We start from the raw sequence: 22013 nt of genomic DNA on the forward strand, positions 1-22013 counted from the left end.
CAATAAACAATTACTGCCTGTCAAGCTGTCTGTATACACACCTGGTAAGGAGGGTGTACCTGGTACACCCCTCAAGACCACAGAGCCCCATCTGGGTCACAATCTGCCATAAAAAGGACTCCAGAGTACATATGTAATTGCTGTGTGATATTTTATTGAACCTTCAGCGCTCAAGGTAGAGTGTACTCTCTCCAGTGGTTTTTTCTCCATCCAAACACCAAGCATGCGTTTGTCTTAGGAGCATAGACTCTATCAAAGTTAAAGTTTCCCCATCTGAATTTCCCTGGGCCTATCTGAGTCCTTACTCACACTTCTGTAGAAATGTGACTGTCCATTCAACCATCGGTTCCCATTCTAAGAAGTGCCTGTGTCCAGTCCTGACAAGGCTTCATTGTTTGCTATTGCATCAACGCATCAAATTCACGGCCTCATTTACGAGCCCATTGCGCAGACTGTGCATCACTTTTTTAATGCACTGACGGCGCAATACGCCTGCTCATATTTACAAGGTCAAGTAAAATAACCCTGTATGACTTTTCATGGCCTTGTAAATATGGGCCCCATTCACGCATTACTCTGCGTGAACGTGGCGTTCCATGAGTGTTGCTGTGGGTGTTCCCACGTAACATTCATGGAACCTGACACATTCCCAGATTTACAACGTTTTGTAAAGCTGGGAATGCGTCAGAATCCTATGCCGCCCCATAGGAGGCATAGGAGTGGCACAATTAGGAGAAATACTTTTATTTATCCTCGTTTTTTCCTCTTTCCATAGAAAGAGCAAAATGCCGTCAATTATTGTTTTTGTGCAAGAAGGTGTCCCTTCCTGCAAATAACTAATCATCCCCTCAATGCAGGCACCCTAGAAACATGACACAAGTGTGCCTGCGCTGGCGCATGGCAGCCAATTGTATGCCAGCGCAAGGGGAAAGCACACAGATGCGTTGTATTGTTGTTAATACGATGCATCCCTGTACTTTAAAAATGATGCAGCTTGGCACAGCAAAATGCCTTGCAGTGCTGCATCATTTTGTTGTAAATGAGGCCCTCATTTCCTTGTGAAAAAAAAAATATTTCTTCTACATAGATGTATTGGCATGTGTGCTTCACATGCAGAAAGTAAGTAACAGGGTTCATTTCCACTTGAAATGTGTCACGGAATAGCAACGGAGAGAGAAAGATGGAAGCTGCCAAGAGTTCATTTACAGCTGTTAGAGTTGGAAACAGTGACAGAAGGCATATTGGAAAAAGAATCATTGTATGAATCTGGAATTTTGTCTTGTGGTGCAAGCTGGCCAAATCATTTTCATCATCATGTTAGGTTGAAAATGTTGACTAAAGGTGCAGAGCGGTCTTAGCATCAAAACTAGGAGCCAGTATATACAGCCAAATATAACAATGGTTAGAATTCATTAAATATAACAAGCAAAATCCTCCTAATGGCCCAGAAGAAATATTATTTAGAAACAATGTCACTCACGACTAATAAGTAAACAAAATTTGTATCTGGCACAAGAGACCTCCACAACGCTCGAAAGAAGGAACTAGTACAATGAATTTACATGTATATGCTACATACCCATCACTAACTTAACCATTCTGCCCCTTGCAGTACTGCGACTGAAGCACATCTGTGATCCTCATACACATCACACATATAGCCAGCGCGTCATCACTGAGCACACAATCACCAGTCCCTAACCGCTGCACAGATGCCCTACTAAGAATGAGCACGGCCTCTCCACACACATAGTCTGCAATGTGTATACACAGCCATCAGGAATACAAGAAGAACTCTAATCCAGATTCCCCTATTACCACTCCACTTCCTCCAACCAACACTTTTTTCTTCCACTGATGTATGCACTTGTGCACTATACGAGATTCAGGAAACAGCACTTCAGGGCAGACTAGAGGCAGCAATGTGCTTTATAAATGCTGTGTCACTCACAATGACAATGTCAGCAGGGCAACTTATTGTTTTGTGTCACTGCACTTTGCCTTTTGGGCCTTTTCCCAATTTGAGAAATAATAACGTTATCAGCTGCATAACAGAGATCAGGTATTCTGGGTCGGTGCTGGCATGCTTGTAGCCTTTTCTCTCAGATAGGTGTCATGTCATGTCTCTCATATTGTCGGATGTCAGCGACTCGAAATGGAACAAAAGCCACTAACCTCGGAAGATCGTCAGCAGGAACAACGATATGTAGAATGGCCTCTCTATTCCCAGAGCGTAGTAACGAATAGAGTAACTCAAATACCGCTATGCGAAAATACGCCTGGGGGAAAGGGGAAGTGGAGAAAACAATAAACGTGGCTGCCAAACTGTGTCTTCCAAGTTCTACTTCACCCTCTAGCGTGTTGTGAGACGTTTAGGGATCTGTAGCGTAGGACTGTATGCACATAGGAGAGAAGAAACATGGGATTAGGAAGAGACAGAACAGTAGTACTTCCTATACTTTTCTCCTACCCCACAACCCACCTTTGACTTACAGACGACACCTTAGTCGGCTCTCGAGTTTAGGCATTGAGGTCCAATGCGACCTTAACGAGATTCTGCGGTAGTTTCAACGCAATAGGGTCAAGAAACAATGTACAGCATAGCGGTAGCAGGGACAAACAAATACCAGTAGTCAAATGACCCGCAACAAAAAACGTTAATTGAGAGCGCCCCTGCGCACCCGGAGTTTTGATGATCCCACCTAAATACCTGAAAGGTCAATGATCCTTAGTCACGAGGAAATCAGGAGTTGTCGCTGTATCCACAAGTGAGCGTCTCACGGGGCCACGGCAGTCCTGCGGGGATTACCTTCCTCTCTGCCTAGCTCCGTGAAACGCGAGATGCCATGCTCCGAAAGTGGAAGTCTGGAACGTAGCAAAAGCTCTCTAGCACTCTTCTCCGGCCGGCCTCCTCACGGGAAACATGGTGGAAGACCAACAGGTCCCCCGGTCCACTCAGCAGAGTGCCAAAGGTGAAGGGCGGTTTCTGAATGCCTTAGGCGTCGCTAAGAACAGTTCCTTTTCTTAGCTGCAAGCAGGGAACAGCGGAATCGGGAATGAGGCTTTTTTGGTCTCCAAATAAACGAGGGGGAATGAAGGATATCCCTCCTCCAGAACTCAAGCATTACGAGATTGTAAAGCCCCGCGCCGTTGCAGAGGCGGGGCTTTGTAGCGTCTGTACCGGCCGTGAGGCTGGAATCCGTTTCCGGTGCTTCTCCTGTGGGGCTGCTGGGAGTTGTAAACCCCAGCGCATCGTGGGCCCCTTGACGATCTAACACCACCTATCTCGCTACTCTGTGGCTCTTGTTTGGCAGCCCTACTGCGGGAATGCGTCTGTCACATTCCTTGCCCTGTTATTTTGCCAGCGATCGCTACACATATAGCCTTATAGACTGCTACCTACCGTTAAAGGCCCACTTCAGCATTAAAGACCCGAGGGGAACTAGAGGGCCTTTAACAATGGAGCGGGCTTTTAATTGCCACTAGAGGGCGGAATGTTCTAACAAATAAAACAAAGGCCTTAGGTAGCCCGGGGGGATTTAAATCCCTTCAGGCTCCATGAGACCTTGGTCCACAGAAACAGCAAGGAATCACAAACATTGGAATGTTGGAGCTCCTGACATTTACCAGCCTTTTGGAGCCTGGAACATTCCATTGTCTTCAATGGAGCTCCCAACGTTCCAATGTTCTAATACCTATTAGAACATTGGAATCAATCAATCAATCATTGGCATTTATAAAGCGCGCTACTCACGCGTAAGGGTCTCAAGGCGCTGGGGGGGAGGGGGTTATTGCTCGTACAGCCAGGTCTTGAGCTGCCTTCTGAAGGAGAGGTGGTCCTGTGTTAAGCGGAGATGGCTGGGGAGAGAGTTCCAGGTCTTCGCTGCAAGGTAGGAAAAAGATTTGCCTCTGGCGATGGCTTTGAGGATGCGGGGGACGGCTGCCAGGGCTTGTCCGGTCGATCGCAGGGTGCGGGTGGGTATGTAGAAGGAGACGCGGTGGTTGATGAGTATGGGTCCTTGGTTGTGAAGGGCTTTGTGTGCGTGGGTTAGGAGTCTGAACGTGATCCTCTTGCTGACTGGGAGCCAGTGAAGCTTTTCCAGGTGTCCGGAGATGTGGTGGTGGTTCGGGACGTCCAGGATGAGGCGTGCGGCGGCGTTCTGGATTCGTTGGAGTTTCTTCTGTAGTTTGATCATGGTGCCGGCGTAGAGGGTGTTGCCGTAGTCCAGGCGGCTGGTGACGAGGGCGTGGGTGACGGTCTTCCTTGTGTCGTTGGGGATCCAGTGGAAGATCTTGCGGAGCATGCGAAGGGTGTTGAAGCATGCCGATGTGACTGCGTTGACTTGTCTGGTCATGAAGAGAGAAGAGTCCAGGATGAAGCCCAGGTTGCGGGCGTGGTCGGTGGGTTGGGGAGTGCTGCCTAGGGCGGGGGGCCACCAGGAGTCGTCCCATGCAGTGGGAGTAGGGCCTAGGATGAGGACTTCCATCTTGTCGGTGTTGAGTTTAAGCCGGCTGTCCGTCATCCAGTCCGCTACTTCCTTCATTCCTTCGTGTAGTCTGGTTCTAGCAGAGGAAGGGTCGTTGGTGAGGGAGAGGATGAGTTGAGTGTCGTCTGCGTAGGAGATGAGGTTGAGTCTGTGTTTGCGTGCGATGTTTGCCAGGGGCGTCATGTAGATGTTGAAGAGGGTAGGGATGAGGGAGGATCCTTGTGGGACGCCGCAGATGACCTTGGTCGCTGTTGATCTGAAGGGGGGGAGGCGGACTCTCTGAGTTCTACCGGCGAGGAACGAGATGATCCAGTCCAAGGCCTTGCTTCGGATGCCGGCGTTGTTGAGGCGCTGTATCAGGGTGCGGTGGCATACCGTGTCGAAGGCTGCGGAGAGGTCAAGGAGTATGAGGGCCACGGTCTCTCCCTTGTCGGCCAGGGATCTGATGTCGTCCGTGGCTGCGATGAGGGCGGTCTCGGTGCTGTGGTTGGCCCTGAAACCGAACTGCGAGGGGTCGAGTGATTTGTTGGTTTCGAGGAAGGTAGTCAGTTGAGTGTTGACGGTTTTCTCAATAACCTTTGCTGGGAACGGGAGGAGAGAGATGGATCGGAAGTTGGAATGTGGAGCACTCCATTGTAGACAATGGAGTGCTCCATGCTTCTACGGGCCGGTAAAGGCCCGCAGAGCAACATTCCAATGTTTTACAAAAGCCTCTCGAAGCTCGAGGGGATTTAAATCCCCTCGAGCTTCGAGAAGCCTTTGTTTAATGTATTAGAACATTCTGCCCTCTAGTGGCAGAATGTTCTAATAGCCTTATAGCCCTTCGTAGCAGGGCGATACCGCTATTAAAGTCCTGCTGCTTTTGTTTGGGAATGCAACAAGCACTGGCTGTGCCAACATTGATGGCAAAATACATCGAATTTTGAGTAATCTAAAAACTTGAACTGCATCTACGATACTAGTCTGGGAGGACTGCTCTGATCTGCTGTGAATGTGCTCCCCTAACTAACTTATGGGTGAAGTTGATGAAATAGCCCACAGTCCTCCCCAGCATGAATCCAATTTTAGACCAGTGTGTTCGGATTAATGAGCAGATCCACACCACATGGGGAAAATCCCTTGTCTCAGAATGGTATTTCTAGGAAACCTGAGTACTAGCTTTACCTGCCCACCATCGCCATTTCAGACTCTAGTGTGCCCTTTGCAGGTACTTAAATGGGGTCAGTCGGAGAGGGGGTGGGATAGCCAGTTCATGAGGCGCAATCTAGCCTCTCTCCACTCCTCGTCCTCTAACAGGTCCTGTAAGGTAAGTTTGTAGAAAAAAGGTCTGCAGAGTTAATCACTAGTGAGTGGTATATCCGCAAGATACCTCATTTACCTAAAAGAGTCATTTTAGCTTCAAGAGAGTTATACAAAGGCAAGGGTGTCAGGAGATTAGGATAGCTGATGACAGTGGGGGGCTTTCTTACCTGTCCTTCTGGCCAACCCAGATAAGCTCTTGCCTTACACTGAAGCCTGTGATGATAAAGCTCTGTTTGACGGTAGATGCGGCTACTACCTCGACTCCTCATTTGTCGATAACAGTCTCCTCCTGCATTAATCAAATTAAGGTGCTAATGAAAGTCTCTTCTTTTATTATTCTAGAGGTATGTGGAGCAGCAGTTACCCCAAACATTGCTTTGCACCTGTAGAATAGCATTTCCGTTCACTTGGGCCTGCCACTGTGACAATGTGGGCAGCTCTAATTGGGCCACAATTCAGCATTTTGCTTGATATTGAGCAAAATGATGTTTTTGTGAATTTCAAGTCAACTGCACACCTTAAAGTAGCTGCCTGTGCAACAGAAAATCCCGCTTATGGTCCTTCGTATGGTCCATCAGACCTTACAGACCTGAGTTTATTTAGGAAATACTACCCTGTCCAGTTGCTTCTCCTGGACCAATGTCGCTTCCTTTTCGGCCCCTCACTTTGGCAGAAATTTTAAAGATGGTATAGCATTTTCAGTCTTGGTACCTCAATATGGTCCACAGCCCCTGTACAATCACTCTGATGTCTTTGTAGTGATACCTAAAATCATATACCACTAACTCAGAGCTGGACAAAACAGCCTTCAAATTCCATCAAGAGAAATATTGCTATGATCTTCTGATAAAAAAAATATAATTGTTGTAAGAACACTCATCTTACTTAAGAAGTGTTTCTTTGCAGCCGCTGGTTACTTTTGAGATATTTTCTGTTGAATTTAGCTGGGAAATGCTTTGCCATTTCTTTGACAATAAAAACCAAATCCAATCTAAGCTTACTAAGTACACCACTGAAGAACTGGTGTTGGGTATTCAAACATTTTTTATTTATTCCTTGTGGCCTTGTAAAGTCCCTGTGCCTCTTTCCAGATGTGGAATGTTAAACCTTACATGAAAAAAAGTTTTAATCTGTTAATGTTTAGGGCTGCCTCTAACCTCCCATGCCTGGTCACATTTGTTTTAAAAATAGTGTGACGCAGTTAGAATCTAATCTACGTCAAAATCCACGGCTGCCCATTATGCTCTCTGGCACTCATCCATTTCCTGGGAGAGAGTTTGCATTTGTAAATTTATGGGATGAGTTCCTGAGTGGTGTGGGCTCTGGCAATATATAGATATAAATATGTTGATTTTGTTTCATCATGCAGCCTCCTCAAAATAGAGGGTCACACAACATTGTTGGCTGACCTTGCAGTATTTTTATAGACACTATTTGTATTTCTCGTTTATATCACTGTAACTGACTGTTTGCAGATTCACCTAAAAAGTAATTTCTTGCGTGCAAATCACCCACAATTTGAATTAGTGTCCATGGACCTAAGATGACAACATTTTGTTTCCAAGCCTCCCAAATGTCTGTATTAGTTGCCTATACTCAGCAGAGTTATTTTAAAATGGGACTGTTTTTGTAAAGAAAATGCTGTGCATCCAAACACTATAGCAGTAGGGTCCAGATTTATGTCATGAGCAGGTACCTGTACTCAAAAGGATCCACTTTCATCGTAATCCTTAATTAGAAACTGTAGTCTGTGGATAATCTGAGCTTTCAGGTCCACGCAGTGTTGACTTGGAACAGGCTTCTTCTAGAGCTCTGATTACTTTATTTTGTGGTAGGCTCCTGAGAAATATTTTCACTTTTCCATTCACTCACTCACTGTGCATAGTAAGCATGACTTCAGTAAGCCCCTCAAACATAACTTTTCAAACTGTCTTCAGTCAGCCATTTTTCTAGGGCCTTTGTGTGTCAAGGACTGGTTTTTGAGGCGACATTGATGTAGTAGATCCCTTCATAAAATGAAGATAAGACATGCCACTTCCCAAGACTGCTCTTTGCCCCAGGTTGATATGAGATCGAGGAATAATCTAAGAGGCAGGTTTGAATTTAAAGTCTAAGAAGGGAAAAGACGAAGGCCTGAAAAACCTGCTTAAAACTCATACAGGCCAAACAGGAACAGAAGGTCCAGATGACAGGAGAAATTGGCAAACAAATCCTGAAGGTAGAAGAAGGCGAGATGTGGAATTTTACAGGGCAAACAAATTGCGAATCACTGAAGAAACTAGCTGAACTTTTTGAGGAGGATTGACTAATCTGGTGGATTGAAAACGGGAAGGAACTCCACTTTTCACCATCTCTGTAAAGGAAAAATGGGAAATAGTTTGTTGTTTTCCCTAAAAAGAACTTCAGGCACAGGTCACTGCAATTCATTTGTGCCTGTAATGGAGTGCTATATGAGAGGCCGCTCCCGAGGGGGAACCAACATGCACAAATTCTTTCTCCAAGTGGCCTGGAGGCAAGGGAGCTAGGAAACCACCACCATGCGCCAAGCATTTATGGCATCCGCAGGTGCACAAATACAGACATTGTGCAACCAGAGACAACGGAGAATGCAGTAGCCGAGCAGTCATAGGAGAAGCAACGAGCGGCCTTGATCTGAGTAGCTGTCTGTTAGGCCCTTGAGAAATATTGTGGGCAGAAGTCCTTTTAAAAAGGTTGACCGCATGTGGTGCCTTTCAAAGAGCTCCCGATCCAGGGCAGTCTTCCAGCCTAGTGTCTGAGATCCACTGAGTCTTGACCCTGCCACTCAGGGCCTGATAGACACTCCTTGCATCCAGTACTGCTGCTGTCCTGGGAAACACTGTGCAACTGTGAACTCACTGAATTGCCAAATACACCACACAGTGAGTACAGTCATGCAAACCCACTACCAAGCATGCAGCCCCTGCCTCTCCCACTTATTAAAGGTAATAAAGGTGGAACCTAGAGAAGGAACTTGAGTAGTGATGTGGAGAGTTGAAGACTGACGCTGCTGGGCACACGCAGGCATGTCACTCTGCCATAGTGTTTCAGGGTCCTGGCTTGTGAGTGAGTGCCAGTACTGCTTTTTGCCGGTCCGGACTTCGAGCATTGGCAATGCGTCATGGGGTTCGGTGCAGCCCCCCACTGCCCTCAAGCCAGGGAGCCTCATTGGTAGGATATTGTGCTTGTGGTCCATGAATGCAAGTGAGTGGCAGACAAGGAGCGGCACAGATTTGAGAAGCTGTTGTGCCTCAGTTATTACTTGTGGTGGAGGTTGACGAATCTTTAGAGAACAATTCACGATACACCAGGTATTGGTGGACCCACTATGCTCAAACAGTGGCTACTGACAGCTACCCCAGGTGGTTTAAGACTGGGGAAGATTGTGTGAACTCTTTTAGGCAGGGGAAAAGAGTTTGCTATTAAGCTAAGTTATATCAGTGCTTTTAACCACATCCATGTATTCTTAAACATTCTTTATAATAAACACTTAGCCCTGAACAGTTTTGTTCTTGTTGGGGATTGGCTTCCTTTTCTATTGTGGCCCAAGCAAGTGGCCTCTGCTACAAAAATAGATCAGATCATACGGATGTGCATGTGCCTTCCAACTGGAATTATGGATGGGATGAAAATAACCACAAGTGTTAAGAAGTAGGGAGAGCAGTCCGTCTAAAGTGCCATAGGTGTAATGGGAACAATTTGCCTTAAAACAGCCCTGTCACAGACAGTAGTATTGTGAATATTAAGAGATCCCAGACGAAAGCCAAAATAGCCAGACCAAAGTTGTTCTTTAAAGACGTGTCTGTGGTGGAGACCAGAAATCCACACGCCCTGGAGGTCATCACAAGAGCAAACCTTGAATACTCAGGTGGACCTCGTCAAAGAGTATATTAACAAGAGATCATCAGTAGAAGGTGCACAAGGGAAGGAGACCTTGGTGGAAGTCAAAATATGAGGGGGTGGTGCCATTAATCCTATTGTTTGCTTTGGGATTCGTGTAGAGCACCAAAACCATATGAATTAAAGAGCTGTCCAAGTTGTGAAATACAAGGACCATGTGTAAAAAAGACCAGTAGACTTTGCCAAATGCCTTTTCCGCATCAAAAGCAATCGCCGCAGTCAGCAGCGAAGAAAGTCGAGCTTTTAGTTGAATGTGACATAAAGTGTGAATGTTATCGCTCACAAGGCGCCCTTTAACAGCTCTAAAAAGCATCTGATACCCGATACCTTCAGGTCAAGTTTGCGCTATATAAAACTCCATAAAATAAAAAAATAAAATAAAAGACAGGACCCATTTGGGAGTTATGGATAAGTTTAGGTATGTAATTTTCTAGCCTATGCTAGGATTTTCGCAAAAAGATTTGCTTCTATATTTAGTAAAGAATAGGCTGAAAGGTTTTTGGGTCTGAATGATCCTTGTCCTCCTTGGGTATAACCATTATGGTGGCCTCAGCGGCCGTACCGAGACCTTGACAGACAGGGCAAATTGATCAAAAGTATTTTTGAGGCGATTGACGATTGAACATGCAAAGGTTTTATTAAAGGCAATTAGGAAGCCATCCGGCTGGGTACTTTTCCTGAGTAGATGACCTTTATTGCTTTAACAATCTCCTCTGCTTCTATTGGTTTATTCAAACACATCCTTTCTTCTTCAGAAACTGTAATCATAGGCAAAGAGTTAAGGAAATCTTGCCATTTTGATTTGTCACATGATGACTGTGGGGTATACAACTTTTTGTAAAATTTTCTGAAGACCTCAAGAATCTCTTGGTTGTGGAATTTTTGTGAACCATACTGGTCTGTGATGTGAGTAATTTGGTTGTTAAGGTTGAATTTAAGAGTGGAGGTCAGTAATTTACCAGCTATGTTGCATAGTAGCAGCTGTCTGGATTTCAGGGCATGAACACTGAGGTAGGCTTTTTTACTGACAACGGACTTAAAGGTGTATTTTAACTGTTTGATGTCTTGAAGTAGGGACTTATTGTTAGAGTGGCTATGTAGTTCCTCTTTTCTTTTACTTTCATCCACAAGCGATTGAAGGGCTCTTTTAATTTCGCAGTTTTTTCTGGGCATTCATTTAATGATCTACCCTCTCACAGCATTTAAACGCATGCCATAGTATTATCGGGGATTTGACAGAATGTTCATTTTCTCTAAAGAATAGATCAATCTCATTATTGAATTCAGAAATATCAGCTTCGTTTCGTAGAATGTCAGTGTTTAGACACCAGGTTCGACTCCCACCTTTATCAGCAAGGCTAAGAATGGACATCGAGATCGCAGCATGATCAGAGACAACTATTGGATGAATCTTTGTGTCCGACGTGGACTTTAAAAGTAGGGCATCAACAAGAAGATAATCAATACGGGAAAAGCTGGAGTGAGAAGAGGAGAAGAAAGTGAAGTCACTTCCCTTCTGGTTATTTAAGCTCCAGGCATCTAGTAGATTATTTGAAGAAAAGAGGTTAAGCAGTTGTTTGTGTGCCCTGAGAGTTCTGTACTTCAATGCTGACTATCAATCAAAAATAGGATCTAATAGGAGATTAAAATCACCCCCTTCTATTGTTTTGGACCCTGGCGGGATATCTGCCAAAAGCTAGGGTCGTCCACGTTGGGGGCATATATATTTATAACGTACAGATTATCAGCCCAATTAGTTAGCCTAGTAAGTAGCCATCTCCCATTGGTGTCATGCTCAGCTATGATTATGGTTAGACCTTAATTCTTAGATATAAGGGTGACAACCCCATTTCTATTTCCACTAGCTTCCGAGCAAGTCATGTCCGAGTCCCACCCTTTCCTCATTAGCAGTGCATCTTTGAAGCCTATCTTGGTCTCTTGAAGGAGTAGTAAGTCACCGGTTAGCTCCTTGCAATAGTCCAAGATTCTGACTCTTTTAACAGAGTAATTCAATCCCTTGATGTTCAGAGAAACAGCATTCATAGCGGGCATTGGAGAAGTTTCTGGGTAACTGATATACTTCTTGATGTATTGGGCTCTATGTAAGCCTGTGAGGATTGTAGGTACAACTGTGGTGAAGCAGATATCCCATTAAAGAAGGATGTATGGGAAGAGGGATAAGGGAAAAGAAAGCAGCTACGGGAGCTCCCATGTTCTCTGGACAATTCCAGAGAAACACTAGGGCCCCTTCCCATCGGGGGTGTCTGTAAGAGACGTGTTGCATGGGAAAAACGTGGTCGGAATACGGCAAGAGCTGCTAAAACCAGTATGGAAGAGATCCCCGGGAGATAATATATCTATAGGCGGAGGGAGGTGGGACACACTGAGTACAGTGTGATCCATCCAAGTACATAGTTCCCAAAGATTAAACATATTAATAACACAATTATAAGAGGAGGAACAGCATACACAAATAGTCCTGAAAATCAGTATGATCTGTTCCAAGCATATCATGTTCCATACATAGCCATCCAAAAAGTTATGCCCTAACTAGACATAACACTCATTAGGATCAGGTTGAGACAGAGAATAATTACAGAAGACATGGTACCTGATATTAGACATATCAACAATTAGATATATACGTAAGATCAAAGTCAGCATAAATATAGACATTGGCCGAGATGCGTTAGAGTGAGCACAGCTGCCAAAAAATCCCCTTGCCAAAAGCTTGCACTATCTAAACTTGTGGGTCTGGCAGCACCCCTACTAGGGATGAGTGAGGTCTCCCAAGAGACCACCAGGCGTTAAGATCTCCTTGCTCCGGTGGCCAGGAAGCTAAACCCATAAGAAATCTCCGGTCTCAATCCTCTGTCTCTAAAGACACCTCCCTGCGGGGATTGCATCTCATGGAAAGCCCTGCACTGTGTTCCTGGGTTAGTTGTGTTTAGCTGCAATGAAATCCTATTAGTGTTGAGCACCCCTTGGGAGAAAAGTGGTAGAGGCCAAAATGAAGGATCCAGGAGGATTTAAACCGTGGTGAAAATATTGAGGATTTTTTTTTAATCTTGGATCTGAACAGGAAGACGATAATGGCCCTAGGCCCCTTTGCTTGATAAACACAAAACAAACGAGCCATGAGAAGAAAGTGGAAAAGTATAACTACAATGGGGAAACCCTGTGTCCCTCAGAACCTGGGTACATATATAGAAAGCTACAGTGGTTCTGTCGGGGAAGAATAATCACTTTACAAGTGATCAATAAATCAAAAATGTATTGTTTTATACATAATACAAAGTCAAAGAATGGTGCCAAAATGTTTCAATTAGACAATAGCACACATGCTTAAATGCTGTTGGAACACAAAATCAAAACACTGGCTAGTAGATGCTTGCGAAATTATTATTTTATGCAAATTAAAGCTTTCAAATCTATTTACAAATATTGAAAGGGCTGTCGATGTGAGTTCAAAAAATTTTTTTGAATGACATAATATAGTGACATTGGGTGCTCAGTGAAGATGGTGCAGTGCATATCATATGCACAAGGTGAAGTTATATACAGATTATCAAGGAAAAGCTAAAGGTAGTCAGAATAGAAAAGAAGACAATGTCGCTGGCGAATAGCATGTTCGCTTATTAATTTGATGTGAAAGAAAGGGTTCCCCTAGTTTCTTTTAGGTTCAAGAGGAGGGGAAAAGGTACATGTAAAGAAAACAACCTCTTGTCTAACCTATTTTAATTGTTAATGATAGTTATTCATGCATTTGATAATCCCCAGAGCCACAAAACATTTCAAGGATAACTTGCTCTTGAATCTTATTTATTGATTTTTATTTTTATAACACATCATTCATAGGATTTCATTTAACACATAGTTTATATACAAAATAAACATTGCCATACAAATATGTTTCCATTAAATTGGGTGACAACAATTTATAAGAAAAGAAAAAGCACATAGAGATAAAAATCTTTTTTGGTTCAAATAATTGAATTTAGAGAGACAAATGAAAAGACATTAAGAGAAAAACCCCACGAAAACATACCATCACACTATCATTCTCACCTGTCACTCCACCCTTGCATACTGTCAATCATACCACAAAAGGTTGCCTTTTTTTTTTTTTAATATATAAAACTAAAAAACCACATCTGGTGTAAGATCCTGTTTGAGTTATAGTTCAGGAATTGATAAGATTCGAGAGAAACAGAAAAGATTTTGGTTAAGGCATTAACACAAAGTTTCTACTATGGGTCTCCCAGATATGTGGATGCTGGTCGGTCTACGCACGTTTCGGAGACTGTATGCGAATTTCCCGTCTCCTTCTTCAGGACCAATATCTTTTTAAAAAAATGTTCTTTATAGTCTGTGCGGCGGTAAGGAGGGGTTCTCTCTAGAAAAATGTAATCAACATTGTATATATGAGTGCAGATCTGGGGAAAAAGGTTAATATATTATTTTACTTTTTATTGGTGCTCTTACTAAATTAGAGCTCCTGCAGTCCAAAAAGGCGGAGATAGATTGCATCATTTAGTTATTTCCGTGAGAATATTTCAAAAACCCAAAGAAGGAATAGTACCCAAGATTTTAGATAGTCCGAATGTGCTCTCACAGAGGGAATTGCCACGTGAAAAGTCAATCTTTAGATATAGTGCTTAGTGAAAAAAACACCCATAACTCCTAGAGATGTAGGTTGTGTAGAGTCAGAAAGGAAGGATATTCGAATAAAACTGCCTACATGTATAGTGCAGCGAAGCAAACTCTCTGGTTCAAAAGGGACTGATCCGTTTGTCAGCTTACAGCATGATGGAAAAAACTCTTTGGATTAGACTCTGTTGCTAGAGATAAAAAAGAGATTTAATATTCTGTCTATGATCCTAGTGTTTTTAGAGTTGATATCAAAAAGGGCGACAAGTGACATCTTACCCTATCATAGGTTAGTTTGTACAAGAGTTAATATTTTTCAATCTGTTAGATGTATGGTTCTCCTTATGTTCTTATTTTTCTTATATGCAATGCAGCAGGTAAAGGCCACGTTTTCTAAGAGGCTATCTTGGTTCCATCTGAAATCAACCATTTTAATGATGTATTTATCAGAGGTCATGTAGTGCAGTAATTATTACGTGTAATTGGTTTTATTTTAGGCTTCAGTTAAGATCTTACCTAGATAGTTAGCATACACAGTTCCCCAGAGAGTGTGAGAGAAATACTTCTTATCTTCCGTGGGCTTCCTCACTTAAAGCACTTTCGATGTTCAAAGAAGCATTCTATAAGGGGAAAGTCAAAGTCCTTAATATTTAAGAATGGTGGTGTTAAATTGGCAGCCATGTATAAATATGCAGTCAAAATAACATATGGATATCAATGAATTGGATGTCCCCAGATGCTCCGTATTAAGGTGCATATATGCTGTTGATACAGATATTAGGTATGGTATTTCACATGGGGTTAATGCTATGCTGGAGGCTCTAGTTTACTATATAGAGGCCACTTCTCATTCTCCTTAAACGGATCTTGATTTGCTAAGATAAACCATTATATACAGGATTCTCCTGTTTATTTCAGAGAGAGTGTACTATTTTATATAGGGGGTAGGAGTGGGGATGTGACTCGGTTATTACACATGAGTCGCTCGCGCTGCCAATTCTCTTACCTCCTAGTTTTCAAACTGCTGGCGCCAATGTCGTTCTTCTCAAACCGGGGAAGGTTAGGGGTCATGGTTTCCACGTCATTTATTCTGTTTGCTGAAATCACGTGCCTATACGTCAAAATTACGGGACGGCAGAGGGTATACTAGACAGCCGCCGTAAGGAAATGAAGGTTGTTACAACAGTCGCCATTAGTAAGTGGTGTGAAATACCGGTCTGTATGTCTCTGCGATGCTAGCAGGAGTGCCTAGTATGAGTATTACAGATAGATGTTATCTGTTAAATACCAAGAGAATGGCGGGTAGCTATTATAATCCGATCAGCTTTGATAAGCTATTTATTAGCGTTCATGTGTTTTAAATTTGAGGGCATGCGCTATTGTATTATATTTCCATGTCGCAAATTAAGGACAAGGAAAAGGAAAGGTTTGTTTAAAAATCTCTAAGTATAAAGTTTTTCTATACTTGTAGATACACTTCTCACTACCAAAAACAGGAAGTGTATCATAATGCGCTGCCGTGGTCGCCATCTTGGAATGGGAACAAATCCCGATCATCCTCAGAGTGTATCGTGTGTCACAACTAATGCTCAAAGCTGTGCACGTGCGATATAATCAATTTGTTCAACAGTATGGATATAGTAGGGCTTCATGCTGATGTAAATAAGGAGGTGTTCGTGAGTGTGTAGAAAAGTAAATAATATAACACTTTCAGGGAACAAAACGGCGCCATAGACATTTTATATCGATGTGAGGCTCCTATTTAGCTAGAGGTATATATCTTCTATAAGCATTGCTCAGATTTTATCAAAAAATAAAGTCATTGACTATCTGCTATTATCTCGAGGTAGAGTTGGAAAACATAACTTTATAAGTTAGACTGGGGTCAGTGAGATCACATATGGTGCCTGAATTATCCTATATGGGTTACCCTGTAACTAACCAGATGATCTCTTCATTAAGGCCGTGATGTACAGTGTCCAGATGGGATGTCCAAAAAGTTTCCCGTTGTTTTCTGGTTTTAATAGGATCTTTTCCTGGTATTACTTTGACCTTTTCTAGGATAAGCCATTTTGTTTCTGTTTCCTTGTGTTGATGGTCTTGGAAATGCTTGACCAATGGTGCTTGTTGTTTACCAGTTCTTATAGCTGATTTGTGCTCTGAGAATCTCGTCCGAAATTCTTTTGAAGTTTCCCCTATGTAGCCAAGGCCACAAGGGCATAGAATCAGGTAAATTACATTGGTACTCCTGCAGTTTGTCATTTGTTGTAGGTTTCCTGATTTTTCCCCGTATGTCCATGTTTGTGAGACTATGGCCTGATCACATGCATGGCAGTTCCCACATCTGTGATTGCCTAAGGGCAATGATCTCCCGTCCATGGTTGCTTGTCTGTTCTTGCTCTGTGGTTGGAACCTACTGTGTACTAGTTTGTCTTTTAGGTTGGGGTTCCTTCTGAACGCAACTATTGGTTTTTGTATGGGGTTGATGTCTTCGTTTGTATTGAGAATTTTCCAATTTTTATCCAGTATTTGTTTGATTTTATAGTTTATACTGGAATGGTCTACCACACATACAAGTTTGTCTGTGGTTTCCTTCGGTCCATTATTGATTAGGGTGTCTCTGTTATAATATTTGGCCCGTTTAAGTGACTGGCGTATCAGTCTCCTTGGATAGCCTCTAAGTAAGAGGCGTTCCTGGAGTTCCTTGGCATGTATCATAAAGTCAGCGATGTTGGTGCAGTTTCTCCTGATTCTTAAGAATTCTCCAAAGGGGATGGAGTCTTTTTGACATAGTGGATGGTAACTACTATGTTCTAGGATGGTGTTTTTGGCTGTAGGTTTTCTAAACAGGCTGACTTCCAAATGTCCTTGTATTCCTAAGATCCATATATCCAAGAACTCCACTTTGTCCGCAGAGTACTTGCCAGTAAATTTGAGATTGTTATCATTTAGATTGAGCCAGGAAATAAATTCCAAGAGGTCAGATTCAGAGCCTGTCCAAATGAAGAATATATCGTCTATGAAACGATGCCATTGGGTTACGTTTTCATAGAAGGGGGCAAGCTCGTTGAATATATGCTTCCGCTCAAATTGCCCCATGAAAATGTTGGCTACACTTGGAGCACAAGAAGCTCCCATACTTGTACCCTCGATCTGATGGAACATATCCTGTCTGAATTCGAAGTAGTTATGTTGCAAAACAATCTTAAGACAGTCTAAGATGAACCTGTCAGGTCTCTCCCCAGGGGTCCTAGCTAAGAGGGCTGCCACCGCCTCAATAGCCAGGTCCTGGGGAATGTTGGTATATAGAGACTCTATGTCAAGGGTAACAAGTAGTTGGGTGTGACAGTTGAAAGGTTTGTGCTCCAGTGTAGCGATCATGTGGCCCGTGTCTTTGATATATGAAGTATATTGGGTGGTAAGGGGACACAGAAAGGCGTCGACATATTTTGACAATGGTTCTGTACATGAATTAATAGATGATACTATAGGTCTGAGTGGCGGATCTAAAGTATCTTTATGGAGTTTTGGAACTCCATATAACGCTGGTGTTACTGTGTTGGTTCTGTTTAGAAAATCCAGTTCTTTTTGGCATATGCAGCCATCGATGAAGGCTTTAGTCGTTGTAGTATGTAGTAAAATGAGAATTTTTAACTGGTCTAGGGCTCTCTTGTTAGATTGTTGGTAGTGTTCTGGTGTTTGTAGCATAGAGTTAATTTTGTCAATATATTTAACCGTGTCCATCAACACAATGCCTCCTGCTTTATCACATGGTTTAATTGTGATATGTGAGTTGTGCTGCAAGGTTTTTAAAGCTTCCCTTTCAGGGATAGTCAGATTAGGATATGGTTTGGGAATGAACCTAGTTATTTTTTGAAGTTCTTTAATGACAGTCTTTTCAAAAATGTTGACTTCGGGGCCAACCATGTCCAAGGTTGGTGTGAAAGTAGATGGAAGTCTACAACCTGAGTAGTTCATCTCTTGTTCATTCGTTGCTGTTGAGGAAAAGTATTTTGCCAGTCTGATTTTTCGAAAGAAGGAGAAAATATCATGATTGAGTCGAAACCGGTTGAGCTGGGCTTATTATTTTAAACCAAGAGACTTGATAGAGCTGAACCATATGTTTTCGTCAACGTTTCGACCCTGACACAGGCATTATTTAAATGTCATAGCGGGTCTTCTTCAGAACATGGGAGGTGGATGACAGCCCAGTGATCCGCAAATGTCAGGAAAACTCTTGGTTGTCGGAGTTCCTTGTGTGATGCAGTCTTTAATGATCTGTTATGGGAGTAATCAGCCGGTATATCTGCTGATTACTTCAGTATCAGCCTGCCCACGACTCCATTGACTTAGATCATTAAAGACTGCATCACACGAGGAACTCCGACAACCAAGAGTTTTCCTGACACTTGCGGATCCATTGCCAGCCTTTATACCACGAGTGACATCCTGGGTGAACCTGCCCACCCCCGTGCTGGGCTGTCATCCACCTCCCATGCCCTGAAGAAGACCCGCTATGACACTTAAATAACACCTTGTCAGGGAGAAACGTCGACGAAAACATATGGTTCAGCTCTATCAAGTCTCTTGGTTCAAATTAATAAGCGAACGTGCTATTTGCCAGAGACATCGTCTTCTTTTCTATTCTGACCACCTTTAGCTTTTCCTTGATAATCTGTATATAACTTCACCTTGTACATATGATATGCACTGCACCATCGTCACTGAACACCAAATGTCACTATATTATATGTCATTCAATTTTGTTTTTTAACTCACATTGACAGACCTTTCGATATTTGTAAATATATTTGAAATCTTTAATTTGCAAAAAATAATAATTTTGCAAGCCTTTACTAGCCAGTGTTTTGATTTTGTGTTCCAATAGCATTTAAACATGCATGCTATTGTTTAATTGAAGCAATTTGACACCATTCTTTGACTTTGTATTATGTATAAAAACGATTAATTTTTGATTTATTCATCACTTGTAAAGCGATTATTCTTCCCCGTAGAAACCACTGTAGCTTTCTAAAAATGATAAGAAAGTGGGCCCTCCTTGGAAGTCATGGACTCCAGCCCTGGGGGTGAGAGCCTCGCAATGCCATGTATAGGAAACCTTGAATACACTCCCCAAATAATCTCCCAAATCCGTGCCCCTAATCCCCTGGTGCAAGGCCACTTTGTGAGCATCAGTGCACCGATGCCCAAGGCTGGAGTAACTAGGCTGAGAGATTTACTTCAGGAAAGGGGGGTATTGTTATTATCACAATGTCTAGCTGTAGTGTCCTTCTCCAGTGTGTATTTTAGTTTATTGTGTTGGACCTCATTGAATTTCTTGTTTATAGGTTATGTAAATCTCTTCAATATTGCACGTTTTCGTGTAAGGTATGATTCTATAACACTGTCTGATTCAGGAAAGGCTGGATTGCTGAAATGTGTTGAAGGTAAATTTGATTGATGCTGTCTGGAGGGCATTGCATTATTGAAATCACATAGATTACAGGAGGGAGCTTCATTCATCTCACCTTTTGGTATAACTTCACAATTTCCAAGCCCTTTTTGTTACTTCTGTGTGTGTTTGGGCAAGTGATGTCATTGATATTGTCAATTTAAGCGATGGGGAACGAGTGTTACGAACACATTCTAAGTCAAAAGATGAAAAGTATAAAAACTGGACATTATTGAGGTGGTGAAAGATTCGTACTGTTTGTTTTCAGGAAATGAATAGAGAGATCTATATAAAATAAATGCAATTTTTTTTTGATTATTATAGGGAGCACATCAAATGTTTTTACATCTCATATGCGGATTTAATCTTATTTATATGTCTGATGAAAACATTAGCGTGTCTTTTCTTGGTTTACAATTTCGTCACTAAGAGGTTTGCATTTCCCTTTTTTGACATTTAATCCGTAATTATAATGCATATCCTTTTGTGCTGCTCTTTAGCACCGATGATCCCTTTGCAAGCCTTCTGTTTAAAAACAAAGCTAGACAGCAGCGTGTGAGTCCACCATGAAGTGTTTCTGTGAAAGTGTTTCATAGTCATGGCCAGCTGAGAAATTTAACAGGGAATCGGTGTCTTATGAATATTGCACTTTTGTGCGTCGCAGTGTCTAAAAAATCGCAGCCTACCTGTTCTTTGTCATGCCTTGTTAATGCTTAAGTTAAAATGTCAATTATAATGTTGCCAGTGTCACTTTAATAATTACCACTACAAAGCACAAATAAAGGTTTATATGCACTTCTGTGTTCACAGGGTCTTTCTGGTGACCAGACTGCGCCATTTACCTGGATATTTCAACTGTGCCCCAGAGCGAGGTAAATGCAGTAATGCTGAGTGTCATCGATATAATCCGTGCATGAATGCATGCCCCCTTTACACAGTTTCACACATAAATGGAATTCAACCTTCATCACACGGGCATTAGCCCAAGGCTCCCACCTAGTGGTCATATGCAATTATACCGCTTTGGGTAGACAGGCGCTGAGGGCAACTACATTGATAATTGTGTATGCAGCTACGACTGAGTGATTAGATGACATGGAAAGAGACATAGGCCGTTGCTAAGGGAAGTGCAGGCTGCTTAACTCGTCGCACGTGTTCCTCCCGGTCTGAATATGTGTGGTCTTTAATTAGCAAGGGGTGGTGCATATAGCATGTTGCTCGCGCAATAGCAGCCATTTAAGTTGTTGCAGTTTCATATAGAGCAAAGTAGGCTCGATGGCATAATGGCCGTTTACACGAGCACCGGATTTTATCACAAGACCGGAGGCTCATATTATGTAGTCTCTTTTATTAATGGTTATTTTTATAGCACTTTCAAAGCAAACTACAGTTCCCATTATACTGCTCCTCCTAGGCAGGAAGTAATAACAAAGTACTATAATGAACATTATAAATATGGCAGCCCATAAACCACTTCCTCTTTCCTCGATGCTCCCCAAAAAAGGTCTATAGTCCTTGTCCAAACAGAAATAACAACAGAAATCCAAGAAGTAACCACATGAGTTCTTCTTTTCCTTGGAGCATCTCCACATACAACATGTCATCTCTATTCTTCTCCATGTCATCCATTTCTTGATATCTCAGATTTTCGCCTGGTTGGTTGTGGCTGGAACTAGGACCAATCAAAAGGTACAGGTTACGACCATCACTAGGGCGGGGAACCGCAGTGAGGGCATACTACTGGCCTCCTTTGTCTTTGATAAACGCAGGACTCTCCTTCACCAACGGCCTTGGAGAATCTGCAATTTTATTACAATTATATTACAAGCCTGGATGTTCATATTATGCACTTTCAAAACATATTTAAACTGTCATCACTGCATGCTGAATAGGTTAAATACTAGTTTGAATCCCTGCACAGTGGGCCAATGTAAAGCTGCTCTTCTCCTAGGAGGAGTCTGACAGCAGTGTGTCCAGAGATTTCTTCTGAGCTCCAAGGCTGGACTCTAGCCCTGCAGTTCCCTGAACACTCTTAGAAGTGCTATTGGACCATGTCCCTGAGGGAGAAAGTGAAATGCTGCATGGAGAAGGTTCATGGCAGTGTACCTGCAGGAGAGAGCTGCCCGGGAAAGAAAGACTAAAGCCCACAGAGGGATATGTGGAAGACTGCGCCATGTACACTGCAAGGCGTGGGAGAGGAGTGG

The 22013-nt window shown here is 42.7% G+C and overlaps 1 protein-coding gene across 1 annotated transcript in view; it reads left to right on the plus strand.

Moving 5' to 3' along the window:
• Nucleotides 1–22013, plus strand: part of LOC146862426 (uncharacterized) — a 312505-nt gene that overhangs the window by 35593 nt on the left and 254899 nt on the right. Inside the window, exon 2 of the mRNA XM_085643263.1 lies at nucleotides 20620–20681. Within this exon, the coding sequence (XP_085499389.1) occupies nucleotides 20620–20681 (62 nt within the window). The remainder of the gene's footprint in view (nucleotides 1–20619; nucleotides 20682–22013) is intronic.

This window comes from Triturus cristatus, chromosome 2_2 (assembly GCF_964204655.1).
Source record: "Triturus cristatus chromosome 2_2, aTriCri1.1, whole genome shotgun sequence".
Taxonomy (NCBI): Eukaryota; Metazoa; Chordata; class Amphibia; order Caudata; family Salamandridae; genus Triturus; species Triturus cristatus.